This window comes from Pyrgilauda ruficollis, unplaced genomic scaffold (genome assembly GCF_017590135.1).
Source record: "Pyrgilauda ruficollis isolate IOZ18807 unplaced genomic scaffold, ASM1759013v1 scaffold189, whole genome shotgun sequence".
Taxonomy (NCBI): Eukaryota; Metazoa; Chordata; class Aves; order Passeriformes; family Passeridae; genus Pyrgilauda; species Pyrgilauda ruficollis.
The window spans coordinates 323,307-350,874 of record NW_024517984.1 but is presented as its reverse complement, the minus strand read 5'-3'; the positions used below and the strand labels follow the sequence as shown (position 1 = coordinate 350,874).

Here is a 27,568-nt window from a genome sequence, read left to right as displayed (position 1 = left end):
TCAGTTCTCCATTTGCACATCAGGGCAGCCAGAGGAAGAGGAGAATAAAAAGCACATGCTGCATGGTTTTGTACCAGTAATAAAACATTTACTAGAGCAAGCAGAAAGTAAATGCACAGCTGATAAAGAAAACATCACAATGTCACAAAACCCTGACAGCTTCTGGTACATCTTCCAGTGGAAACGAGCCAGCGGTGGGTGCTGACATGTCCCAACTGAAAAGTTCTTCCCTACCTTGTGGCAAAAAAAAAAAAAAAAAAAAGAAGTTAAAAAATGGGAATACACACAATGAGTTAAAAATGGGCAAGTAAGATTTTACAGATTTACTACATGTGTCCAAAACAAGGCCAGATTTGAGCTGTTTCTTTTCATTAATTGTTTTCTGAGTTCTCCTTAAAGGCTTTTGAGCAACAGATCCCTGAATTTCTGAATGTTCTTCCTTTAGCCACACTTACTGGGGGGCTCCAGCCTCTGATTGTTGTGGTCTATCTACATTGTCTTCCCTTTTTTGTTTTTAATTTGAAGAAAGCACTCAACCCTCTCAGAACAGAGGGTGCATAGGCACAGCAGAGACACAGGTTTGCTATGCAGGCTTCCACCAGAATAAAGGATCTTAGAAAACAGAAGGTTATTCAAAAGAAAAAAATATCTGGGCAATGGGATTGGAATTAAAGTACTGACCACAAACAAGTCAGGGAGTCCAACCTACACCACAAGTGAATTTGTGGTTTGCTGGGATGGAGAAGGATGCCTTGAACAGCTCCACACACACCAAAATAAAAAAAGAAACCAAAAAAACAAAAAAACCAAAAAATGAAACCAACTTGCTCTGCCCCACCTTCAGCAAAGCAAGTTGATACATTCTTAGTTGATGGGGAGAGAGGTAAAGGGTAACCTGGAGACCAAATTATTTGGGGAGAATATGTGAAAGGAGATGGAGGAAGAACTCACCATACTGACCAAACTGCTGCAAGATTAATGTCTAACAGGCAGGTCCTGAGCATCTCTAGGTGGACTGGACTGGTTTGTAAATGTGAACGCTGGTTAAGAAAAGACTAATTTATACTTCTATGGACAACAGTTTCTTAACGTTCCAAGGATGTGGAACAGCTTCTTTTTGTCAAGAAGATCTGTTTAAATCCAGCAGAGTCACTCGAGCACTGAAAGTTTCAAAGCAGAACCCAGGGAGCTTTATCAAAATGATTTCTTTCACTAAGTGTTGTGTGCACTTCGTTCGGGTGAATCTGTCCGCAGATGAACTTGCATGGGGGTTCTCATGGTTTCCTTCTCCTGCCCCAGCTGCTCAACATCCAGTTACCAAAAACCCCAAGAAATCCTCTGGAAAACGACAACACTACCTGCAGAGATTCCAGGCTGTGAACCCCCAGCTTTTAACTGTCCCACCGGCTCTTCTTCCGTTTTGGGGGCTCTGGGACAGCAAAACCATCTGTCTTGTTGTCCCGGCTGTTGGCCTCCTTCCTGTTCTCTCCATTCCTGCTCTCGCTGTTCCTCCCCTCGGTGCTGTTCCTGCTGTCACCGTTGTTGCGGTTGCCGGCTGGCAAGTCGGTGAAGTGCCGGCCCTCGCCGTGGCGATGGGCGTCGCCGTGGCGGCCGTCGCCGTGCCGGGAGGGGTCACTGTGCCGGCCACCGCCTTCGCTGTGGCGCTGGCCCTCGTTGTAACGTTGGCCCTCGTTGTAGCGCTGGCCATCGTAGCGCTGGCCCTCGGTGAAGCGTTGGCCCTCCCTCGGCCACCGCCACCCTCCCCTCGGCCACCGCCACCCTCCCCTCGGCCACCGCCACCCTCCCCTCGGCCACCGCCACCCTCCCCTCGGCCACCGCCACCCTCCCCTCGGCCACCGCTGCCCTCCCCTCGGCCACCGCCGCCGCCCTCGGCGCGCCGCGGGGCCTCTCCGTGCCGACTGTTCCGGCTGTCGTTGTACCGTTCTCTGACAATGCCGCCGCCCTCCCGGCTGTTGGTGCTGGCATTGGCGTTGTTGAAGCCCTGTGCCCCGGGGCTTGGGAAGGAGGGGACGCTGCTCAAGCTGCCCGTGCTGGTGAAGCCCGGGACTCCCTTTGCCGCCGCGGTGGCTGCGATGGGGCTCTCGGCATTGGCGGCGTTTTGCTGCGCTGAACTCGTCGGGACGGAGTTCAGGCTCCCGGCGCTGGTCCAGCCGCTGGCACCAGCAGCAGAGCTCCCAGTCTTTTGGTTATTTAAACTTGCAGCAACAAAGTGACTCTTGTACTGGGACTGCAGGAAAGGGAGAGACAAGAGACAGCAGGTTTGGCTCCGTGCTGCCCCACAGAACACGGAGTCATCGTGTGTTTACAAGCCCACCTTGGATTTTGGGGCAACAGAATTCCTAGAAAAAGTCAGCCTTGGAGTGATTACATTCCTCCTGTGCTTATGGACACAGAGTTAGTAACAGGGACCTCCTACCAGACAACACCAATAATGGAATTCTTACATTGTGGGGTTAATTTTTACACTGAAGAGAAAGAGCTTCTCTTTTCCCTTTTGATTGCAATTACACTACTGCTGCAAAGCAACCTCCACAGAATCAAGCCCAGGTGCAGAATCCAGAAAGAGAAAGGAGCAAAGAGGCAGCAGAAAACAAAGTAAGTTTGGCAAATTTATGCAAATGTGTTCAGTCCAGCCTGCACCTAATTCCACCACTTGGGACTGCCATGTGTGTGCTCCAAGTGACACAGCCACAACCAGCACCCTCAACCTCCCTGAAATAACAGGGCTGCTGCAATTTCAGGGGAGAAAAGGAGCCCCAGCATGGAACCAACCTGGAAAGCTGCTTTCATTGCTGTCAGCCTGTCCCCCATGGCCCCCGTGGATGGCTTGTAGGCCTCATAGTTGCTCATCACACTGTTGTTGTTTCCACGGTCCTGTGCAAAAACACAAAGGGCAACTGCAGAGGTTTATCCCACACAGACACACTCAGTTCAACCACTGCTTACATCTATCCTGTCCCTGCACTCAGGAAATACATCCACTAAGGATGACAGACTTCTGGAGAGCCCTGAGCAGTGGAACAGTTTGCTCCACTGTTTTTTTTTTTTTTCTGCCCAGAATCAGACTGGAAATGGCTGGAAATTTTGAAGTAATTTATCAGCATTTATTTTACAGCGACAGTCTATTTTATGAGGAATCTCCAAACCTTCTGGATCACTCTAGCTCTAAAAAAACCCAGCTCTTAACAAGAGATTTTTCTGCCCAGAATCAGACTGGAAATGGCTGGAAATTTTGAAGTAATTTATCAGCATTTATTTTACAGCGACAGTCTATTTTATGAGGAATCTCCAAACCTTCTGGATCACTCTAGCTCTAAAAAAATCCAGCTCTTAACAAGAGAACAGAACAGGAGACTTTCACTTGAGATATATGATCCTAACTCTGAAAGATGCTGAGCTATGAGAACTTTTAAAGCAGATGCTGTAATTCAGTACCAATTTTTAAATTAAAGAGTAATCAATACTAAGTGAAAAAGTTCCAAGAATCTGTGAACAACCTCTTCAGTATCTCTACTTACAGTATTTTCTGAGCCCAGCCCGGGGCGTTCACGGTACCCCAAGCCACCACCACCAATATTCAGCTTCTTGCCCTTCCCTCCTTTAAAACGGGATTTCCGGAACCACGGATTCTGTAAGAGAAGGACAAGTGTTTCTCAACACAGGGAATAAAAAGCTTCATAAATGCATGTAATGAGGCTGAGAAAAAAGGGACACTGAGCATTTCAAAAGACAAATGCAAATACTGTTTTCCATTTAACCACACAGCTGCTGTAAGCAGTTCAGTCATGTGGGTCTGATGCTTTGAGTTACAAATGCTTTCTATGAAAACTAATTTTACACCTTCAACTCTCATTCAGGTTAAGGTTTTGGGGATTTGCATTCTAATAAACCCAGGAATAAACACAATTTCCAATGCCATCACTTGGGAGCTCTGCTCTTGCTCATACTTTGGTTTCACTGATTTAGCCCAGTGCTTGGCTAAGGAGAAATGAGGGTCTGTCAGCAAAACTTTCTGTTCCAAGCAGTGACCAGGGACTGTCAGCCCAACAAGACCTGCTGTTTCCAGGTGGTTAAATAATAGTTGGCTGCACCTCTTTTTATGCCCTACAATCTCTCCAAATATGTTTAAGGCAATTGGCTTCCTACATGCTCCTCTCAAGGCAGTCAGGGGAGCTCTGCCTCACTAATTCTGTCCCTTCTGAAAATGCTGCCTTTGTCAGAAAAAGTATTTCCTTTTGGCAGCTGCTGTCCAAGCTACTTGCTTGTGTCCACAGGCCTACTAATCCATCTCTGAATCTGGGAGTTGCCAAAAAGGCCTGGGCTCTCTTGCAGCTATACAAGCAGCAAAAGACAAGAAATTAAAGAGTTGATAAGTTCAGTGGCACAAGCAGAATTGCTGCAGCTACCTGTCATACCTATAAATAGCAAACCTGCCAGAGAGCACTGCCAAGCAGGTGGAATGATCAAGCAACAATCCTTTCACAGAGGGAATGTCCCTGTAATTGTTTTCTAGTTTAGCTTTCAACTAAGCTGCATCCCCCAGGTGCCTGCTGTAAATCTGACTGTAATGAGACACTGGAATGCTCTGCTGGCATCAGCAGATTACAGCTCCTAATTTCCTAGGCAGTGCCTGGCCCCAAAATAGATCACATACCGTGTTACAAAATCTTCATGGATTCTTTCAAAGGCCATTAAAACCACTAGGAAACCTACTTTAAATCAGGGCAGATCCCCAAAAGGTCACTGCTAACACGTGATGGAGCCAGCAACACGAGCTGCCTGATTTTGCGCTGAATCTGGAGCGAAACTTCCTCACCTCCAGTTTTGCCGGTTCATACCTGCATTGCCAAATCCAGCAGCTCTTTGGAGACATGCTGGTTGGCACCCTCCAGGTTTCTGACGAGGTCACCAGCGAAGTTGCTGTCCTTGGGGGTCAGCAGAGTGTAGGCCACTCCCTTCTCCCCCGCGCGGCCGGTGCGGCCGATCCGGTGCGTGTGCGTGTCTATGTCCCGAGCCACGTCGTAGTTGATGACAGTCTTGATGGAAGGGATATCCAACCCTCGAGCTGGAAGAAAGAGCAACGTGGTGGGAAGTGTCATTAGCCCCAATTAACTCAGAGCAATTCCTCTGGTAGCAGGGTATCACCCTGCTCTGGTCCTGCGGGCAAAAGGAATGTCAGCTGATGAATGAAGAGCAACCACTTCCTTAAGACACAGCTTTTCTTTCTGTATATTAAAAAACGTCAGGCTGTAATTTAGGCATCACTAAGAGACTAAAAATAACCCCCCTTGCCAATGCCATGTACTGCACAGGCACACAGTGAGACTCTTGGGGGTGTCTGTGCAGGGCCAGGAGTTGTGCCCCATGATCCCTGTGGATCCCTTTCAGCTCAGGATGTTCCATGGTTCTGAAAAGCACCTGGAGCACAGTGTCCTGCAGGTGCAGAAGCCAACCTGGTTGCCTCCCACTGAAACATGCTTGCCTTTCTGCTGACACCCACAGCTTGTCTGAGCTGCTTTCCAAAAGGTCACGTACCTGCCACATCAGTAGCTACCAGGATGGGGATGCCCTTTTTCTTAAATTCCGAAATGACTTTATTCCTCTCACTCTGGTCCATGTCCCCATGGAGCAGCCCCAGGTTATGATCCTCCTGCTTGAGGTTATTGGCCAGCTCCTCTGCGTTGGCTTTCTTGGTGACAAAGAGGAGGACGCTCCCGGAGGACGTGAACTCCACCAGGCGCCGCGTCAGCCAGTTCCACTTGCTGGGCCCAGAGGGGAAAATCTCCACAATCTGAGTGACATCTTCATTTGCCTAAGGGGAGAAATGTCCTCAGAGTCAGGAAGGTGGGAGCAATACACAGGCTTCCCACACATTCTGCATCACAGTTAATACAGTGCAGCTTACAGCACTACCTGCAAGTTTTCTCTGAAAGATTTCATTTTTACACATTTTAGTGTTATTTCAAGTGATGCTCCCATTACATAGTAATAGTTTAGATCAATGAATAGAAGCCCTGTGATTGAGCTGTGAAAGCTGGTGCTTTTCTTAAGCAAAATCAAGGAGAATTTTTTCCCAGAAAGAAGGGGCTTCAGGCAGTCATTTCTTTTGTTATAAAGGGACCTGATGTAAAAACAAAAAAATGCAGAGAACTGGTTGAAAAAAGGATGTTCTGAAGACATCTTGTCAAATTTCTCAACAGTTTCAATATATTATTAGCCAAGTTTCTTTCCAGCAAGTTTATATCTGCCCACTTCATCAGCTTCCTCCCAGATCCCAGCCTGCTGACAGTTCAGCTGTCACTGTCAAGCAAGTCCAGCATCAACATTCCCATATAAACCACAGGACAGAGATTTTAACTTTCAAATTCTTCACTGCAGAAGTTGCAATGGCTTTGTTTATGTTTTTGAGACAAAACTGAAAGATACAACCATTGATTCAGCCTAATAACAAAAATAAACCACCACATTAATGTTCTACTTCTTGATGAAACCTCCCAACACTAGAGGATATTTGTTGGTGGAAAGGTTAACAAATAAAAATAGAAACCTGCTATTTCTAAAACTTTCTATTTTTTGCTAAGCACAAATTATTTAAAACTAAGTAAAAATTACGATTCTTGCAGTTTAACTTAAACTTCAGAGAACAGAAACAGAACAATTCCCTGCTCTGAGTGTCTCACAAGCATTATGGAATTACCTCTCCAATGTCTCCTTGCACAACCCGAATTGGGTCGATCAGAATATCCCGAGCCAATTTCTCGATCTTCTTACGGAACGTGGCACTGAACAAGAGGGCTGGAAGAGAAACAGGCTTCAAATGCCTTGAAGTAGAAACTTCCTTTCAGAACTGTAAAAACACTGCACAGATGTTGTGAAGGAAGACCCGGATTCCTGAGTGTCACTGAATTGAAGCTGAGGTTTTATGGGTTCTAATGGAAATTACCAACCACTGTTAGAATACCATGAAATGGAAACACATTTCATAGCATCTGAAATATTGATAATACAGGGCACTGCTGTGAACTTTCTCTCACGGCAGCTCAGAACACTGAATTTCAAGGCATATGAACATGAATTCAGCTGATCATCTTTGCTCTGAGTGCAGTCAGTGGAGGGATTACAGAGAGATGAGTTGAATGCCCACATGTCACAAGTGCTCCCTCCCAACAGCCCACGCTGAGAAGAACACCAGTGGACTTTGGCACAAGTCTCCTGGTGTGGCTGTGTCCAGAACTGGAAATCCAAGCTCTGCTCCAGACTCACTGTTTACTCACTCTGTCTGTCAGGACGTACGTGGCTGGCGATTGATCTGACCTGGTACTCTGCAAAGGAGAAGAAATGCTCTAATCAACCCTGTAAGCTCACTGTTTAGAAAAATTAAGTCAAAATGCAATTTCATTGTTTTATTTAACATATAATCACAGAAATAATGAGTGCTTCTTCCTCATTATTTAATTTTACAGGCCCTCCTAAGCTGGGACTGAGCACCACTGCTTTCCAAAATGGTGACTTTGGTTCAGTACTTACCAAACCCCATATCAAACATTCTGTCAGCTTCATCAAACACAAGGTAAGTGACTCTCTGCAGGTTTGTAGCTTTCTTCTTCACATGATCAATCAAACGACCCTAGTAAGAAAAAACTCCAGGTTTTTAAAGCACCTTGAAAAGCATGTTAATATATACAACTTTTCATCCTGACTTAGCAGACTTACAACAGAAAACATCTCAGTTTTCTGAAAAGGCTTCAGTGTAGAATTAAGTGTCAATATTCACGTCACAGGAGCAGATTCTTACAACTTTTTTCAAGCTGAGCAGTGCAAACCCCTGGTTTTGGTGGCCACAGGTACTTACTGGTGTGCAGACCACGATCTCTGCCCCCTCCTGCAGGGCCTTGGCTTGCTCCCACATGCTCCCTCCTCCGTACACGGCCACGGAGCGCAGGTTATAGGCCTTGCCAAAGCGCTTGCACTCGGAGTGGATCTGAGGGTGTGACACAGACACAGCCCAGCTCACATCAGACAGCTCTGAGACAACACACCTACCCTGGAAATGCAGCATGGAGCCTGAAATGCACTCCTCAGCTACTGTTTTAATGGAATGATTCCAAACTCCTCGGGGGTGACACATGTGGATAATTTCCACTAACTTGAGAAACCTACTTGGGCATCCAATAATAATTTAACCTGCAGGCTCTATCCTTCTGCACATACAATTTGTCACAATGCATGCACAGCATTCTTATACTTAAAAATAATGTAGGAGCACAGTGAAAAAATTTAAAATTTTAGGTTTGTCATGATTCTTCAAGAAAACAATGGTAAGAAAGAGCTGTGAGCTGGACCCAGGCTACTCATGCACAAAGTAGTTTTTTCAAATACTTTCCTGAGGTTATCTGATAATTTCTGCCAAGAATTTTGCCTTCTTCTCCAAGCAGACTGGCTGGTACACACAGGAATGCTACACACCTACCTGCTGGCAGAGCTCCCTGGTTGGGCAGACGATCACTGCAATGGGACCATCCCCTGGTTCAAGCTCCTTCTGATCCATGATGTGGATCAGCATTGGCCAGATGAAGGCAGCTGTTTTCCCACTTCCAGTCTTGGCTATCCCAATCATGTCTCTGCCACTTAGTGCCACTGGAACACCCTGAAAAGAAGGAGATTCTAAGCCCACATTATGCCCAGTCTAGCACATCCTTGTGCTGGACAGTACAGGAAAACTTGGGTAGAGAGGAAAGGCCAAGACAAAAAAAACCTGAACTTCTCATACATTTCTCTAGGCAAGAGACATCACTTGAATGTTCTTCGTTCACAAAAAAAAAAAAAAAAAACAAAAAACAAAACAATGTAAAAGGAATATGGATATATTTACAGTGGTCATTCAACAAGAAAAAAAAGTGGGCAAACTTCTATTTAAAAAATACCAAAGCTATCTTTCTAGAAAAACCCACTCTGCAGGCAACTAGAATTGCATTTTTCTCCTCCTCATGTGGATGAGGGAGCTTTGCATGTGTTATTTTAGTTCTCTTTACAAGTTTGAGAAGTAACAACACTTACCTGACATTGTATTGGAGTGGGTTGGGTATACTCAGATTTCCTAATCTGATGCATAAGTTGCTCATCAAACCCAAAATGAGCAAAACTACTGCCAGGCCTTGGAGGAGCAGCCCCGGAGACCTTGGAAAGAGAAAAAGATCTTTGCTCATAAACAGTGAGAGAAAAACAAAGAGCAATCTGGTAAAAAAAAAAAAAAGGTCTCTCTGCCTCTGGAAAAGAATTATACTTTGAGTGGACATTAAATTTAACTGGGTGCAAATCCCAGATGTGTTGTATAAATAAGACCTTCAGGTATAAAAATTCAATTATCTGTCAATCAACATGAGCTACTAAACATTGGTTTTACCTCCTTGTGTCTAAGTGATGTTCTACCCCAAATAATTCCCTTCACAGAAGGTCACCCCACTAACACATCAAAAATGGCAAAGAACTAATTTCTGCATCTATTTCCAGTTTTAACTCCTAGCTCTGGAGGTCTTTAGTCCAAGCAGCATTCCTCACTGCCCACTTTCACAAATCCACAGGAGATTTCCAAGAAATCAACGTCACTGCAGGTGTCTGAGAGGACTGCATTGAAAATCTGGAGTTCCCAGTGAAAATCTTCATTTAAACTAAGATAGTCCAAAGCTGAAAGGGAGATAAAAGCTGCTGGGAGAGCAGTTTTGTGAGCAGCTTACCCGGAGGTTCAGCTTATGCCGTAACTCCACCACTTGCTGCGGGGTCAGGCTGGTGATCTCCTCGTGCTCATCATAGAAATTTTTCTCAAATGGTGGGTATTCAATCTGCAATGTAATTAATTCATTACTCAGTTAGTCCAGACTCAAGATTCCTTTTTTTTTTCTGAAGTTCTTAATTGTCTGCCAGAACATTTGTTTAAATGAAGCCATTTCAAGGAAATTTAGTATGACTTACCCAAGAAAGCACTGCAATATTACAGGGGCCTCCTCAGCTCCTGCTTTCTGTCCTGCCTCAAACAGAACAGAACAGAACAGAAGTGCCTCCTACCTCTGAATGGTCAATAGGTGGAAGAGGATCAATGATTTTTTTGGATGGTGCAATCGGATTCCCATCACTATCATACTCCAGGTTATCCTCTTCCTCCTCTTGCACCACACCAGCAGTGGGGTTCTCTGCCATGTAGCGAAAATACGCTTCCTGCAGCAAAACAGAGCAGCAAACTCACACACTATAGGATGCAAAAGTACTTCTGTTTGTTGAAGGGATGTATGTGCTAAGTGGCTGCTTGCTTTCACACCCACCATTGAGGAAAGAGGTAACTACTTTCACTAGAACTGATTCTTCTAATAAACACCAACAGATACATCCTGAAGGACAAGAAGTACAAATGAAGAAAACAACTCCAATGTCAGCTACACCACAAAATGCTCCTAAAAGCCAAACTTCTCTTGTGTCTGCTTAACAACTCCTTCTACCCAGTCTTGTTATGTTTAACAACAGAAGGATCTATTCTTATTTCCATATGAACAAAGCACAAAGAACAAAACACTGTAGGTTTTTAACCAGAAAACACATTGTTACTAAGCATACGATAATGATTTTTTTAAACATGCTATGCTGAAGATAGTTTCTTTACTTCCCCTAACTAGACTTCAGGAAATGAAGAGATATCTATTTTTCACTGAGTCAACAACAAATCTGAAAGAAAGTATTTCAGAAGAGTCCTTCAAGACAAGCCTGAGTTAAGACACTGTCACCCTGTCACGTGCCATGCTCACAGCTCACAAAGATGTTTGTGTCTCTCAGAGTCTCACTGGCACACCAGTGTGAGACTTTCTCATAGAGAAAACACCAGTCTTGCTTGACTTGAAGCAAATATTTAAGATCAGATTTGTAAAGCAAGGCTCAATTACAAATCCACATATATGCTCATCTGGATTTTCCATTTTCCTGGCCAATTATCCCTCAGTCACAGAGCTATGCACACAATACACTTGAACAACAGCTGCCCCCAGGCAAAAAGTCACCTCTGCTCAATCTGGCACAGCTACACCCACCACACTGGAAGCAGAGGCCTTCAAGGCCAGACAACCCTGCCAAGCTTTACTTGCATTAATGCAAGTAACACAAGTGTTAGTAACTACAACTCAGTAGGAAGGCACATTTTGAAATTAAGGTTTTTTTCTTTATTATTTCTGCTACAGTGATACTTATAAAGATCAATGAGAACTGGAGCTCCTCTGAAAACAGGGATCAAAAAGCCTGATTCTTGCCCTGAACAGACCCCACATTTCACTGCAAGGAGCCTCCACAGTCCAACAGCCTCTCCCTGGTGTCCTCTGGAGCTGATGGTGCTAATGGCAGTGTGTAAGATTCTCAGACACTGAACAATCTCTACAGCAAACTTAAGCTCAAACTGACTGAAAGAAATATTCTTCAGTGAATGCAATTGTCTAATATTCTTCTTAAAACACCTGGAAGGGTAGAGACAGCAGGGTAACCACTACAGCTTCCTGCTGAATTGTCCAGATACTGCACATGACACCGGAATTTTGTTTGTCCCTAGCAGTTAGGTGTTTGGAGAGGGAAAGTTAAAAAATTACAAAACAACAAAAAAGAAGATAGAAAGACTGCATAGGAACTCACTTGGTCATCTTCCTCTTCAATGTCATCTCGAATACCCCTGGAAAAACAAGCGGAGAAAAACTTCCCTGCAAGTGTTCCACAGACTCAGCTCAATAGTTTCATTTGATTAGTGCTGAGCTCCAGATTTTGTGGAAGACACAACACTATCAACCTGGCAACATTTATATTCCCAGCCCATGGAGTTTTCATATCTGGTGCCAACCATAGCAGTGACCCTGCAAAGACTTTTCTTTACTTCTAGTACTGAGACTGAAAGATTAGGATTCCATCTTCCCAGCAGAAGCCACATCAAAGATCACCCTGGTCTAAGCTCTTGATGCTACAGAAGTCCCATAACTGAAGAGGAATGTGAGCCAGGAAGTGCAAATCCAGTTCAGAACTTCCCCAGGTGCTGATTTGGATCTGATGTTCTGCGTCAGGACCATGTATAATCTGATCAACCCCATGCAATGTAACTTCTACCAATATATCTGACATTTCTATCAAGAATCAACAGCATAATTGTTTTCCTTAATCAAAACAAATAGATAAGCTGCAAGAATTTAAACTGTTTTAAACTCCAAATGTAGTACCCCCATCATCATGTGCTACCTAATCTATCAGCTTTAATGTCTAAAACCTAGTCCAAGTTTAGAAGAGTTTCCAGCAGTCCAGGTACAGCAGCACTGACTTATTTTGCTCACATAAATGCAATTTTAAGCTAAATCATTCTGATCTCTCCAAGGGTGTGGGAAGCAGAAAAACTACCCAGGCTGATCTGGAAAGTGGCAGAGTACAACGTGTTGCCCCGATTTCTGTGACCTAGAAAGGCTTCTGGCATGGAATAACTCACAGTATTGTTGCAGCCTGCCATGGGATGCTGCCATGGATTCTTCCCTATTATCCTATTTTTACAGCACAAATTGTTACCCACAGCATCTCATGCTAATGAGATGTTAATGATGCTACACTGCCTAATGAACAGCCATCATCAACAAAATGCACAGGAATTCTCTGAGCACCATACAAGACACAGGCAGGCATGGGAGTGATAAAAGAGAACTTACTTAACATTCTTTTTTTCTTTGTCTTTATCTTCGAGTCTCTTCATGTCTCGAGCAGCTTGATCCTGGCAGGTCATAAAGTTGTCACATGTTAAAAAGACCAAGGTGGTAAAACATGGAAGGGAAAAATGCTCCTGAATAATTAAGCCATTATGTCACAGAGAAAACACTACTTGGACTGATCTTTGTCTTGTTCTGTATCTGATTATGCTAAATAAATTCTTCTACTAGTACCTTTGAGTTTATATACTACTCTAAGCTTGTGACAGTGCTATTGAAAAAAATAAATTCCCCATATTCCTCCTGAATCCAACTAATAATTGAACTGTAGCTAAAAATCAGCTCATCATAAACACAAACAATTTCCATTTAGGTAGTGAAAAACATAGAAAACCTTAGTTTGAGATTCAGAAACAAGCAGAGCTCTATGTTGTATTGTTCTGACATCCTCAAAGCAGTTAAATAGTTAAGCTATTGTAAGTCACATCCACTCTCTGTCTATTTAATCCATTTTTGAGGTCTAACTAACACCATCCTCCATAAACCCCAAAGTTAAGTGGCATTTTGACTGCAGCTGCCAAAGCCCTGAGTGGCATTTGCTGCCCCTGACTGCACACAGGGACAACCACAGCAATGAATAAACATTCCCCAAGCTGGCTCTTGCCTCCACTTCAGCCATGAATGCCTCCAGAGGATCATCATCGCTGTCAGAGTCTGCTGATTTGGAATGGAACTGCTGCCGAGTGGGGGAATTCTCTGCGGGAATGTAGGGCAATTCCACATTGCTGGAATCTTCCTCTTCATCCTCAAAGTACCTGAAAAAAAAGGGAACAACAGCCCATCAGCACATGGTTTACAGCACTGTGCTGTCTTTCATGGTTTCTGGTTGAGTCAAGGTACCCACGTGGACAATAGAAGATGTTGAGGTTGATGTATTTACAATTTTTCATGTTAAAACTTCAAAGTGATGGCAAGGCAAAGAGATATCATAAAATCGAGTCTGTCTTCATCTTTCTTGTAGGCTCCCTTTAGGTACTGGAAGGGACACAATTAGATCGGCCCCAAACTTCTCCAGGCTGAATAATCCCAACTTTCTCTGCCTTATTTATACATTTATGCAGCCAAGAGAAGGGTTAGTAAAGAACTGTGGAGAGTAATGTTTTCCTGGGCAAAAGACACCCAAATTTATCCTACTTGGCTCCAACTCTGAGAAGACCAAAGTGAATAAAATATGTCCTCAAAAGGGGAAAGCTGGGGGAGGAAAGCTTCTGCAGGCTACCATAGCATCTCACAGTCTTCTAAGTACTTTATTGCATATTTATTTATATAAATGTCACATATACTTCCCCCAGCCTCAGAAACACAAACCCATTAAAATCTAGAGCTACATAAACACAAGAAGTGACTGTACTTACGCATTCTCCTCATCAAAATTGGCTCTCTTTGACCCAATTTTGTAGAAGGAAGGCAGCTGAGGAGGCCCCGATTTCGCGAACGCTGCCGAGGAGCCGGCGGTGCCAAAAGCACTGTGGGACTGCTGGGACAGCTTGGGCTCCTCTTTCTTGCCAGGTGTTATGGCAAAGCCACCAAACCCAAAGCCTCTCTTCGTGCCAGGTCCACCTTTATTCCAATTCATGATGTCCCCGATGTACCTGTTAAAGCAAGAAAAGACAAATTAATGCTCTGAGTCAGGCAGTTGTAGGTAATTGTCATGATTCTTCTTGTTAGTTGATCACTTCAGTCATGACACAGGGGCTTGTGGAACTCTGAGTGACAAGAGTTTAATCTGTTTCCCAAAAAGGATGGGGTTCTGGTCTTTTGTCAGTGGTATGAACGTAGCCACAATTCCAAAGAAGAATAAAAACAAAGTGGTTGTCTTCCAGAACAGGTCATGTCCTTCAAGGATTACTTAAACCCATTTAAGATGTCACCTGTCCTGTTTGCAGTCTAAGACAAACAAACCCAAGGCCAGAACTTTGAACACCAGGAGGAACAAGAGATGAAAAGGCAGCTCAGTGCATATTTTGCATGCCCACATTGTCCCATCTGTAAATGTTTCATGGCCTGTCAATACCTCACTCCTGAACCCAGAGAAATGGGCCCAGAGCAGCACAAGGCCCTGTGTGAGCCCAGGCACATCTCTGCCAAAAGCCAGCTGTCTTTGCCTCTCAAACCACCTTCAGATACACACAATCTCCATTTGTATATAGATACACATTTCTATGCCCCCTCACCTCTGTTTTTCAAACAATATTTCAAACACTCCACATAACAGTGTCTGCCCAAATCTTGATTTTCTAAGACAATGACTGAACTGGTATTATTATATATTAATATAATATTTACAGTTTCCATTCTTGAATCATTTAGTTAGCTGCATGGTCAAGCAAATCATAAGGCAGCAAAGACAGCAAGACACCCACTGCTTTCCAATGCATTATAACTGACTGTCCAAAGGCTGCCAGTCTTATTAAACAAATCCTCACACTGACAATCTTCCACGAGATCAGAACTCAGTGGCAAAAAAACACCTTCAAAACAATCTGAAGGTAAATAGTGCAGCCGGTCCCTGCGCTGAACATTTACCAGCTTGGGGCTCGCTCAATAAATCTGAGACCAAAGCTCAGTAGTAGATTTTTGGGGGAAACCCTGCTGTTCAGCTCTCCACGGCAGCAGCTGACCATGGAGTTCTGTTGTCCCTCTTGTCTTGACACCCTGTAGCTTTTACACCTGCGGATCCGTGGCACTGGCAGATGAAAAAGCACAACAGAGGGGTGAGAGGTGGAACCGCATTTCTGCTGTGACAGCACAGTGGGAATCTTTGAAAACTGTCAGGTTAAAATCTGATTGTAAGAATCCTTCCTCGCTGTACTTATCCACCTTTTTCTCCCTTCCGCTACCTCAAAAAATAAGGCGGAGCGCTTTTTTATTGTCACACAGCAGCAAAAGTCCAAACCACGGTCAGCTCGCCCACTCGCCAGCAGCGAGCGAACAGGGAGAGGTTCCCACAGGACGCAGAGACCGCAGGAAAACCCCGGGGCCTTCGCTGCCCTGTGGCCGCCGTTCGGCGGGAGGAAACTCACGGGGCACGGACCCCGCCTGCGGCGCCGAGATCCGCGGGCACGGCCGCGATGCGCCCCGGCCGCTCCCGTTCCACGGGGAAGGGCGGGGGGACCCGCGCCCGCCGGGATCGCCCACCGCAGGGCACGGCACGAAGCGGGGCGGGGGGGTAAAGCCACGGGCAGGCGCTGTCCCGGCACACCGGGCCCTGCGCGGGGCCCTTCCCGCCCGCGGAACCGCGGTGCGGGGCGGGCCCTTTGTGCGGGGCAGGCCCCGGCTGCCCGCGCCCGCTCCAGGCCGCGGCTACGGCGGGTGCCGCCAGCGATAGGCCCCGCAGGCCGGCGAGGGAGGATCCGCCGCCGTGCCCAGGCCGGCCCCGCTCCCCTCCCTCAGGCCCCCGCACTCACCGCAGCCGCCGCCGCCGCCACTTCCCCGGTTACCGGGGCGGGGGGTGGGGACGCACGCACCGACGTGCCCACGCACTGTGCGTGAGTGACGCGCGGCGGCTGCGCGTGCCCCGGCGCACGCGCACCGGCCGCAGGTGAAGCAGCGGGAAGTGAGGGCGGTGGGAGCGGGCAAAGGCGGGAGCGGGACCCCGGCAGCGAAACCGAGAGACGGTAACGTCAGCGGCGGCCCCGGGACCGCGCTGCTTTCCTGGTGGTTCTCGGGTGGTTCTCGCGCCGCAGGGCTGGGCTCGTCCCCCCCCTCACGCGTGTGTACCCGCACACCCCCGCACATGCGGCGGGGCCCGCACTGCGCAGGCGCCCCGGTACGGCGGGCGCGGAGCGGAGCGGAGCGGAGGGCGGGGGCCGGGCCCGTGACTCAGGTAACGCTGCCCCGGCCCCCGCGGCCCCGCCGCACGGGACACCCCGCTCCCACCTCCCCAGGGCTGCCGGGCGGGGCTCGCTGCCTCCGGGGAGCTCGGTACCGGCAGGGTCCCCGGGAGGGGCAGCCTGGCGCCGAGGGCACCGGGCGTGCGCGGCCTGTGCTGCGCCCCGCGGGGCGGGAGGAGCTGGCGGCGGGGCCGGGGGCGGCAGATCGCTGGTTTTATCTTGTTAACCTTGACTCGTGTACCGGGAAGGAGCTGGGAGCGGCGGGATAACGAACACCGAGGGTGGTGTCCCCGCTTCGGGCGGGGGTCACCGTCAGGGCCCGACCTGCTGCGGACTGGCGCTTCTCCAAAATCGGCCACCGAGCTCGGGTCTAGGCTCGAGATCTACCGAGCAAGCCCGAGCTGGTGAATGCTCAGCACAGGCAGCAGCAGCAGTGCTTGCCGTGGGATTGTTGGGAGTAGTTTCTCTTGCCAGTGGGGTCTGGGCAGCCGGTGTGGAGATGGGAGAGTGAATCGGTTCCTCTGGCAAGGGAAAGTCGGTGGCGAGTGGGTGGTGCAGGGCTTGCCGAGGATATTCTGCTTCCTGGAACTTGAATTTGGAAGCCATTCTGACAGATTGCTGACCTAAGGGGGTGCTCCAGCTCTCACCCACCTCTGGTTCAACTGTATCCTTCGAATTGGCTGCAGAAGTTTATTTTGCATCAAGCTGTTTGGAATTGTTGGGTCTTCTGAAGGTGGATGTGCTCAAATAGTCTTGGAATTCTTAATGTGAAGTGTTAGAGTTTGGTCGAGCAGGTGGCTCTGTTGTCCTGTCATTTTTTACAGCGTGTTAAATTCTGTCCTATTGAAATAGTATTTTGAGGTTTTTTTTCTGCTTAAATTCACATAAAATTGTGATGTTCCAAATTCCTGGGCTCGGCCTTGCTGAACTTTCCATCCTGATTAAGGTTCTGTGACCATGTTCTGTGCGGGTTTTTGCTGGAGTGAGGAGTGTTTGACAAAGGTGTTTATTTTAGTCGTCCTTGTCATTCATAGCAGTGGGTTCCCTGCATAAGGCACTCAGAGGAATGCTGGTCAAATTTAGAAACAAATCATTTCTATTCTAAGTTTGTGAGAGAACACACTGATTAACATTCAGGTTCCCACTCGGATCTGGTTGCGGGAGGGAGTAAAATGAGCCTGATGCAGCTGATCCTCTGTGCCTGGTTGTGAAGTGCAGCTGGGGGGTTGTTGCTGCCTTTTTTGGACCTTGGAGAAGGTGCTCCAGTCTGAAGGGGATGTTGGGACTGTTTTGAACTCAAGCAGAAGAGACAGGAAGCTGAGGGCAAAACAAGGGGAACTGACAAACTCTGCAGGGTTCTGGCTGATGTGGGGAGAGCTCTGGGCTCGTAAGCCCCAGTTTACTCCTTTGTTCTGGACAGCAGTGCCATATCTCTCCTCTTCCTTTTTTTATTTGGCACAGTTTCCAGCAAAAGGTCTTTGTGTCTATGCAGAAATCATGAGGGGACACTGTGGGAAGTTAGTTTTGAGTGTGCAGCCTAGAAAATCACAGACGAGCACTTTAGGACTAGCAGAGGCTATCAGAGCATTGCTGTTTAAATGAACCAAGTGCATTTTAAGATTTACTGCTGCTGTTACACATTCAATGCTCCAACTGTGCCTAATTGCTAATTAATAACAGCTGTAGACACAGAATGTGGTCTTGGAAGAGAGCTGGCTGGGAGATGCTATTGGAGAGTCAGTTTTGTAGCAGAACATCCCTGCTTTCCATCTCAGCTCATGTGAACAGTGTGGCCAGATGTGAATTTGCTGCTGCCACAAGCAAGAGTCCAGAACCTCTCCTTCAGAGCCATTTTGTTCTTGTACCAGTGGTCACTTTCTTTATAGAGAAGATGGCAAGATCAGGCACGGGTTTATTTCTCTGGGCTGATTCGTAGTGTTTTCAAATTGTGCACTGTGGGTTGGGGGTTACTGGAGGTGTCATGTAACAGAATTGATGAGGACTTTTTGCAATGATTGATTTTTTTTTTCCAGTTAAAATGAAGAATTTATATATTTTTATCGCTGTCCTGTTCATCCCATGGAGCTTTTCTTTGGCAAAGTATGATGAATTTGAGGATGGAGATGACATTATGGAATATGATGATAATGACTTTGCTGAGTTTGAAGATGTGAGTGAAGATACAGTCACAGAATCTCCTCAGAGGATCATCACTACAGAAGATGATGAAGAAGAAGCCACTGTAGAGCTTGAAGGTCAGGATGAAAATCAGGAAGACTTTGATGATGCAGACACACAGGTAAGGCCTTGCCTCCTTCCTCAATGTGTTTCCTAATAGTGTCTCTGCACCTTTCTTTCTCTTTTTGGCTTTCACTTGCTGGGCTTTGGATTTTCATGCTGTTTGTGATTTTATCCTTTAGGAAGGTGACACCGAAAGTGAGCCATACGATGATGAGGAGTTTGAAGGGTATGAAGAGAAACCAGATGCATCTCATAGCAAAAATAAAGACCCCATAACAATAGTTAATGTAGGTATAACTGTTGATCCAGTGTCTGTTTGGAGTTTCATCACTTATTTTCTTAAGGCAGTATGCCAGGAATGTCACTAAGCAATGAACACAGCGTGGTTTTAGCTTGTCTGTGGCTTAAGTGTCAGATTAGAACTTGTCAACTCAGTTGGTTTTTCAAGCCAGTCTCTCTGCCCACCCTGCATCACCTTTTTGCCTCCCAAAATAGTCTTTCACAGAATGATCAGGTGCTCAAGGTCTGCCTTTTTATTACCCCTGAGTTCTCTCTTTAGGTGTTATAGCTGACCTTGGCAGTGAAAATTGACATTTGGGCACTTTTATGACTCTGAGGTGGCAAGGTCAGGAAGGCTTCCCTGCTGCCCCATGGAGTTCCTCTTGCTGGCATCCTGAGAATGTTCCTGGGCATTGGGTGTTTGGATTTGCAAAGAAGTTACATGATGATCAGATAATGCTGTGATGGGCAGGGTATCAAGCTCAAATGCTCAGTGAATTGAAGTGCTGGACTGTTTACTCTGAGGCATGTGTGCTAGCCCAGGCTCACTTGGAAGTGAGTACTTTTTTTCTATTAAGCAGGTATTTTGGGAATGCTGTTATCAGTTGTTCCCTGTATGATTACTGTGCCCCAGTAAGCCAAGTGCTTTATGTAGGCTTAGCTCTCTGCTGTTGCCTTGGTGGAGCTTATTGCTGTGTTGGGGATGGAACTTCTCCACTACTCTGTGTTTCCCAAATTTTTGTGTGTACAAAATCCACTTGTTCAATATGTAAATCACAGCTTCTGTTCCCTTACACAGGTCCCTGCTCACCTTCAAAACAGCTGGGAGAGTTATTACATGGAGATCCTGATGGTAACAGGTCTCCTGGCTTACATCATGAACTACATCATTGGGAAGAACAAAAACAACCGCCTGGCTCATGCTTGGTTCAACACTCACAGGGAGCTGCTAGAAAGTAACTTTGCTCTTGTTGGTGAGTTCCATAATGACAAGGATCTGGTTTTAGTATTGAATAAAGCTGGGTTTAGTCTGGCATTTAGGATGTAGAGAATCCTTCTCTGTGCTGTGGTATCGTGAGCTGTAAGCCTTCTGCTGAACGATGGTGTCTCAATTTGTGAGTCTAGATTGAGGTTCTTTCACTGTTGTTTTCCTCAGGGGATGATGGCACTAATAAAGAAGCTACAAGCACTGGGAAACTAAATCAAGAAAATGAACACATATATAACTTGTGGTGCTCTGGAAGGGTGTGCTGTGAAGGAATGCTCATCCAGTTAAAGGTAAGAATGAGGGAATTTTGTGGTGCTGTTTACGTGTCACCAGTTGTCAGGTTCTAGAGGCTTTTCTTTTCCTGTGTGGGCAACATGGAATCCCAGCTTGGCAGTTGTGCTCACTTTCAGACACAGAGTTCTGAGTACACACACATGAGGAGAAACTGGTCACCTGAAGGTCTGTACAGACCTGTATTCTGCCCCTTAAAGCTGGCACCAAAGAGCAAGTGCTTGCAGGAAGAGTATGAAAACCAGAGGTGCAGTGTGAACAGAGGTAACTGTAGGCTGAAGAGCCCATTTGCCACTTAAAGGGATACATGGACCAGCAGGAATTCCAAGGAAGAACAGCAAAGACAAATACAAAGCCCTGGACCTGGGCTGGAGCAGTCCCACAGTTCATGTTCTGACTTGAGGGAACAAAGCCCTGAGAAACTCCTCCAATGCAGAAAGTGGGTCTGCTTTTGAGCTGTATTGGTCACACAGGGAAAACTCAGGTTAGATATTAGGAAGGAGTTCTTTACTGTTGTCTTTTCAGCTGTTTTCTGTGTTTACCACCTTGTGTTTTCAGTTTCTCAAGAGACAGGACCTGCTGAATGTCCTGGCACGCATGATGAGGCCGGCGTCAGACCAAGTGGTGCGTACTCAGCCCTTTGGATTAACTCTGATAAACTTGCATTCCCTCAGTTCTGCTCTGCTGCTTTTGATTGGTCCAGGTGATTTCTGTAGTGTTTCATATCTTCCAGTTCAGTAACTATTGAAACAACCTCAAAGAATTGTTTGTATTTCTTTCCTGCCTGTGAAATGCAAACTGATGATGACTGGAAGTTGCTTTATCTGTGGATTTTATCATTCGAGTGATTTTGTGAGTCTGTCATGATTCAAGACATCATATTGATAAAAAGTGGTTTTACAATCTGAAATACTTAGTGATTGTTCATCTGTCTGTGCAGTCTGCCTGAATAAGATTGCTTGAACCCATATGTTGGTCTGGATATTCTTAATGTTACCTTTTGCCTTCCAACTTGCTCTTAGAGAGCATAAATGCCAAGAGAGGTTACATTTGGAAGAACAGTGACTGTGCACTTTCAATACTCTTCCCATGCATCTGTAATTGTATTTACTTACATCAAAATATTTAATTGCAAATTATTTTTACAACTCTGCTGTTCTGGTCACTGTTATTACAACATGATACTGAATGGTGTGCTCAGTCTAATTAAAAAGCTTCCTTACTTTAAGACATACTGAAAAGCTTTAAATCAACCACCTTTTTCTTAGCTGTGTCTGTTCTTACATAGTCCTTGTTCTTAGGAATCAAAGCATCAGACAAACACTGAAATCTGACCAGGGCTAATAACATTCTGTTTCACAGCAAATAAAAGTGACAATGAATGATGAAGATATGGACACGTATGTGTTTGCTGTTGGAACCAGAAAAGCACTGGTGAGACTTCAGAAAGAGATGCAGGACCTGGTATGTACATGCACGTTGATAAGTAATTGCATATAAGAATCTAATCTACATATTCATTGTTTTCTTGGGAACAGCTGAAAACATGTGACTGACCTGTTGGAATTTGTGTGGGAAAGATGTTTCCATTTACAGATAAAAGTCTAATGGAATCAACCATCAGAAGTGCTCCCCCCATCAGACCTGCAGGGAAAGAGGCACTGGAAAGCAGCTTACACCTTTCTTTTGGGGTTAGTTGGTTTAAGTGAGGCTGCAGATTTTTGTCACCAAACATGAGTGTCACTTCACCTCGTTTTCTTTGCACAAAAGACATATTCAAGGATTGAAAAGTAAACTTAATTAGTGTTATATGATGTGGAAAATTTAGGTTTAAGTTATCTGTTTTTACATGATCGGAAATTAAAACTTTCAATATGTTCAAGCCATGAAAAAAATTGCAGAGCTTGCCCAGAATCCAGTGATAACAAGTAATCTTAAAAAATCTTTTCTCTCAAGTAATAGCATGATGTGTCATTGGTAGAATGCCAGTTTTTGTTCTGTTATCAAACGATGTAAGCAAAATGCCTTAATCCACTTTGAACACTCCAGTATGTATGTATTAGAATTGTTTTATCTTCCTTAAAATGCTGGCTTCTGAAGGAAAATACTAGCTTAAAGGCTGTTGATGCTGTGTGCTTTACTTTGTTTGAAATGTCCCAGCCAGGATGAGTGAACGGGTGTATTTTTTATTGTTTCTTTTCAGGTACTTTTAGAGGTCCCTCTATTCCAGAACAGTTCAGTCTGATAAGAAACTTACAGGCTTTTCTTTTGCATTATTCTCTTTGAAACAGAGTGAGTTCTGCAGTGATAAACCTAAGTCTGGTGCAAAATATGGGCTTCCAGATTCACTGGCTATCTTGTCAGAGATGGGAGAGGTCACAGAGGGAATGATGGATGCTAAGGTAAACTTGAATGAATGAATACAAACACTCCTTGGTAATCCTGGCATTTACAACTTGTATGTTCTAAAAAAGTTAAAATGAAAAGTTAAAGGGGAAAGTTCATGTCTTTATCAGTGTCACTGTGGCAAGCTGGGCACGGCAATTTCCTGAGTGATATACAGAACCATAGAACAGTTTTGGTTGGAAGGGATCTTAAAAATCATCCAGTCCTAGCTCCCTGCCATGGGCAGAGAACCTGGCAAACCCCTATGGAGTGGTTAGGCTGCAGCTGGATTGGTGTTGGGAAAAACTAACCCCCGTTTCTCTTTCAGATGATCCATTTCCTCACACACTACGCTGACAAGATTGACTCTGTCCAATTCTCGGACCAGTTCTCCGGTCCAAAACTTATGCAAGAGTACGTACAAAGGCTGAGCTCTCTTGGGGCTGGTGGTCAGCTGTGCCTCAGCAATGCACAGCCAGCAGCTCTGCTGTTCCTCTGAGCCTCCTAGTCCAGAGGTGCTTTCAGGGGCTGCTTCAGAATTGCCAAGTGGTGGGTGATGTGTCTTATCTGAATTACCACGTAGGTTTTTGCACGTGCCTGTGTATTATGCTCATAGGCATATAAATAAATGAACATAAAGGGACATAGTTTGATTCAATTATAAGACAGTTTATGTGTATACCTTGTACTAAAATTGTTGAGGATCTGTGAAATGTAGGCCTGAGATTTTCACATTAGAATACTCTGGGATTTTGGGCAGTGAATACTTAAACTCTTGAGAAAATATTTTGTTCTCCTAAAATATTTAGAGATCTTTAGTGGTATAAACAACAAGGGGGTGTGTGAAGCTGAATGTAATTCAAAATATACAGGCCTTCTTAGTGCTCTCATGGCCTCCTGACATTTAGAGGGGGTGGTGCTGTATGTTTTCACACTCAGAGACTTTTCTCTGCAGGCTTTTGGGTAAAACACTTCTGGAATCTGATTAGTTTGAAACTTAACTTTGGTTTATAGCCAGGCTTTTAATGTTTATTTTTTTCAAGTACTTTCCAAGTGTCTTTTGGTTCTTGATGGATTTTTGGACCAATGTTAGTTACTTTGTATTTTTCTTCACTTTTTCCAAACACTTGTTTCTTTCCTCCAGGGAGGGCCAGCTTACAAAACTGCCCGAAACTAAAAAGACACTTTTGTTTACATTTAACGGTAAGGGCTCTGTTTGTGTGTGTCTGGGGGAGTGTGTGGCTTTATTTGGGTAAGCCACATGCTCACTATCTGTCACCTGTGGAAGATAATGTGTGATGAGTGATTTCAGTGCATTTAGCAGGATCATTGATTGACAAACAGAAGGCAGCAATACACTGGGGACTGTGTGGCATGTTGTCACGATAACAGGACACTCAGTCTTGCTGTTACTGACCTAAGCTCACACTTCCTCTCAGGGTGGTTTGTTTTTAAACCACAAGCCTTGCAGTTTGAACTTGCCCAGGCTCAGTTGGTTTACCCGGGTTTGAAATAAAAGTGGTCTGTTGGGAGAATTCTAGAAAAGAATAGATCTTCAAATCTCTTCAAAATTGAAGCCTATAGCTCTAAATGAAGCTTCCTAAAGAGCAGAATAAGAGCATCTTTATTTCATGAACAGTGTGAGCCATAAGGGAAGAGCATCACAGCAAGCAGATGAGTTCTGCCAGTCTGTGTGAATGAACAAGGAACTCTTTATTTCAGTGCCTGGTTCAGGCAACACTTCCCCAAAGGACATGGAGTCTTTGCTGCCTCTGATGAGCATGGTTATCTACTCCATTGACAAAGCAAAGAAGTTCAGGCTGAACAGAGAAGTAAGTAGTGCCTGGTTTTCTGTCTTCTGACATTGTGTGACACTGGAACCATTACCCCTGGCTCCTTACGGATCCACTGGATCCTTCTGTTCCTGTACTGCTGGTAGAGATCCTGCGTGCTGCTTGTGGGGAAATCACTACAAACTGCGTTTGCTTTTCTCTGTGCAAAGGGTAAACAAAAAGCTGACAAGAACAGGGCTCGGGTGGAAGAGAATTTCCTCAAGCTGACTCACGTGCAGAGACAGGAGGCTGCCCAGTCCCGCCGGGAGGAGAAGAAACGGGCGGAGAAGGAGCGAATCATGAACGAAGAGGATCCCGAGAAGCAGCGGCGGCTGGAGGTGAGGGGAGGTCCATGTTGGTACAGGCTGCTGGCAGATCCCTCCTAGGAGATCTCCAGGGCTGTCTGGAGCTATAGTAGCAGTGGCAACTTTGATTTCTATTTGCTGCTCCTTTCTGAAACACGTGAAGGGTCCTGGTGAGCTGTGAACGCGGTGCTGGAGGGCTTTGTTGTTTGGTTCTGAAAGGATCTGCTTGTTCCTTGAAGAGATGGCCTGTGTTGATTCACATCCCTGTCCTTGCCTACAGGAAGCTGCTCTGCGGCGTGAGCAGAAGAAGCTTGAGAAGAAGCAGATGAAGATGAAGCAAATCAAAGTGAAAGCCATGTGACTGTGCTGTGAGAAGTGTCTCGGTGCCACCTGTGGAACTGTAATTCACAGGGTACAAAGACCTACGTAACTCCATAATCCTCTGATTCCTTGAACACTAGTAACCATTAAGAGAAAAGGTCTTGCATTGGTGTTACTTATTTAAGTATTACAGCAAAATGTGTGGAGAGCTTTGTCTCGGCAGTTCTGTTCCAGGTGGTACAAAGTTTTGCTACTTGTCTGTTAAAAAAAAAAAATTTGCAATATTCTTGAATGCTTTTTGTCATTTGTTCTTTAAAAACAGAAGATTGTAAACCTGTCCATGTGTGCTGGTAACATATTCATGCTTTGGTTTTAAACTTTGGTTTTAGTTATTGTGAGGGAAAGGGGAAAAACTTAGGGGGAGGCAAACTGCACAATAAACATTTACTGTGTGCATTTATTTGCATCAAGGCACAACACTTAGAGCCTTCCATACACAGTATGGATTCTTCAGGGATTTAAGCCCAGTAAAATAGAAGTTCTAATAGAAGTAGAAGATTTTTTTATCTTCTTCTTTTTTTTTTTTTTTTTACAAACAAAGGCCTGAAGCAGTATTAGGTCACCTGTGGGCATGATTGGCTTATGTGTAAAACACAGAGATGGTTAGAACCAAGGGAATGGAATACATGGACATTTCCTACTTGTGTGTTTGGATGCTGCAAACTTAACAACACAGTGTGGAATCTGTGATGTCAGCACAGTGTTCCTTCAGGAGTGAGTGCATGGTGAGTTAGCAGTTCAGCCAGCTTTCCTTCAGTATTTTTAACAGTTCAAGTTTGCCTCAACCCCTTCTCTCCTGATCTCAGCAGCTGCTGCCCAGTTCACTTCAGCCAGGAGCCAGATCTAGTGGAGTACCTGCAATTCCTGATCTCCCCAAGCCAGTGAAAACGTTTCAGAGGATGTTCATCCTCTTCGTCTGGTCAGTGATCTCTTCAGGGTTTTGAATGTAAATGGGAAGAATGAAGTGAATGCCCCGTGCAAGCACTTCGCCGGGAGAGCTCTGCATTTTATAAATGCTTCCTGTCCAGAAGGCATTTTATTGTTGCTTGTAACAGACTTTTAACAGTTTTGTGGGGAAACAATGTCCTGCATTTTCTTGTTCAATACTTCATGGAAACTTGGTTCTGAGGCAATAAGAATTAGCTGCTGTTGAAACAGCAATTGCTTAAACTCCTTGTTCCAGCATGGGATACTTCACCCTGATTGAAATGCAAATGTCTGTAACCTGATACATGCAAATACATTAATTTTATAATGGTTGGTAAAATTATTTAAAACCAAAACTAATGTAGATTATGTGAAATTTTAGCACTATTTAGCTTTAAAGATTAATATGTTATTGTTTCACAGAGTTCTTTGAAAGGAAATACTAGTTTGTGCTCTTTTGAGTAAGCAGACAGCTTTCCTGAAGTCCCATCCAGTTGTGGGCCACGGCAGCTAATTTTGTAATACAAACATTGAAATGAACAATCTAATGAAGAGTAAAATATAATTGAAACACTCCTGCTTTACTTGGCTTGTCTCAGTGTTCCTTTCATTCAGCAGCCTCTGAAAGCCTCCTTTGTGCTGGTGAGTTCTGGTGTAGGGTGTGAGCAGCAGGAGGAGCTGGTTCCTGCTGGGGAGGGCGGCAGGAGCTGTGTCCCCCTGGGCAGGCTGGGCTGGGCTCACATGGAGGATCTGCCCCGGCCTTTCTGTGGCAGGTGGGCACAGCAGGGTCCCTGAGGGACCCACAGAGTCACAGGACTGATTCCTTTGGAGAACACCTCGCAGAGGGTCCAAGCTGTGCCTCATCCCCACCTTGTCACCCAGCCCCAGAGCACTGAGTGCCACATCCAGTCGTTGCTTGGACATCTCCAGGGGTGGGGACTCCAGCAGCTCCCTGGGCAGATCCCAGTGTTTATGAACCCCTTCTGAGAAGAAATTCCTCCTGAAGTCCTTCCTGAGCCTCTCCTGGCCCAGCTGGGGCCGTTCCCTCTCCTCCTGTCCCTGTTCCCTGGGAGCAGAGCCCGATCCCCTCCGGCTGTCCCCGCCTGTCGGGAGTTGTGCAGTGCCACAAGGGCCCCCCTGAGCCTCCTTTTCTCCAGGCTGAGCCCCTTCCCAGCTCCCTCAGTATCCTTTTAAAGAGAGGGGACGACAACTGGACCCAGCACTTGAGGTGCGGCCTCACCAGTGCCTGGCACAGGGGGTCAATCCCTGCTGACCACATGTTTTGACAAGCCAGGTGCCATTGGCCTTGCTGCCCACCTGG

At 45.5% G+C, this 27,568-nt stretch overlaps 2 protein-coding genes across 8 annotated transcripts; one reads left to right on the top strand and one right to left on the bottom strand.

Annotated features, from left to right (window-relative positions):
* Positions 1-66: 66 nt before the first annotated feature.
* Positions 67-16,319, bottom strand: DDX42 (DEAD-box helicase 42). Its single transcript, XM_041465358.1, has 19 exons — positions 16,193-16,319; positions 14,141-14,377; positions 13,390-13,540; positions 12,729-12,790; positions 11,683-11,719; positions 10,084-10,233; positions 9,756-9,860; positions 9,079-9,198; positions 8,492-8,668; positions 7,874-8,002; positions 7,549-7,648; positions 7,296-7,343; positions 6,719-6,816; positions 5,557-5,833; positions 4,860-5,086; positions 3,540-3,650; positions 2,794-2,895; positions 1,881-2,248; positions 67-1,683 (listed from the first exon to the last, which is right to left on the bottom strand). The coding sequence occupies exons 2-19, from the start codon at positions 14,359-14,361 to the stop codon at positions 1,392-1,394; spliced, it is 2,775 nt and encodes a 924-aa protein (XP_041321292.1). The 5' UTR covers positions 14,362-14,377; positions 16,193-16,319; the 3' UTR covers positions 67-1,391.
* On the top strand, positions 16,273-26,820 carry CCDC47 (coiled-coil domain containing 47). Of its 7 annotated transcripts, none has more exons than XR_005954930.1 (15): positions 16,473-16,611; positions 18,652-18,917; positions 19,039-19,146; positions 19,938-20,112; positions 20,295-20,416; positions 20,976-21,041; positions 21,780-21,881; positions 22,709-22,819; positions 23,131-23,216; positions 23,947-24,005; positions 24,525-24,634; positions 24,805-24,972; positions 25,220-25,351; positions 25,862-26,045; positions 26,130-26,820. XR_005954930.1 is itself a non-coding variant. In XM_041465356.1 (13 exons), the coding sequence occupies exons 2-13, from the start codon at positions 18,657-18,659 to the stop codon at positions 25,298-25,300; spliced, it is 1,449 nt and encodes a 482-aa protein (XP_041321290.1). In that variant the 5' UTR covers positions 16,273-16,326; positions 18,652-18,656; the 3' UTR covers positions 25,301-25,849. The 7 variants fall into 7 exon arrangements, 4 of the variants coding, with proteins under 4 accessions (XP_041321290.1, XP_041321289.1, XP_041321288.1 ...); XR_005954931.1 differs by having other exon boundaries at positions 26,127-26,820; XR_005954929.1 differs by having other exon boundaries at positions 25,862-26,820.
* The last annotated feature ends 748 nt before the right edge of the window (positions 26,821-27,568 follow it).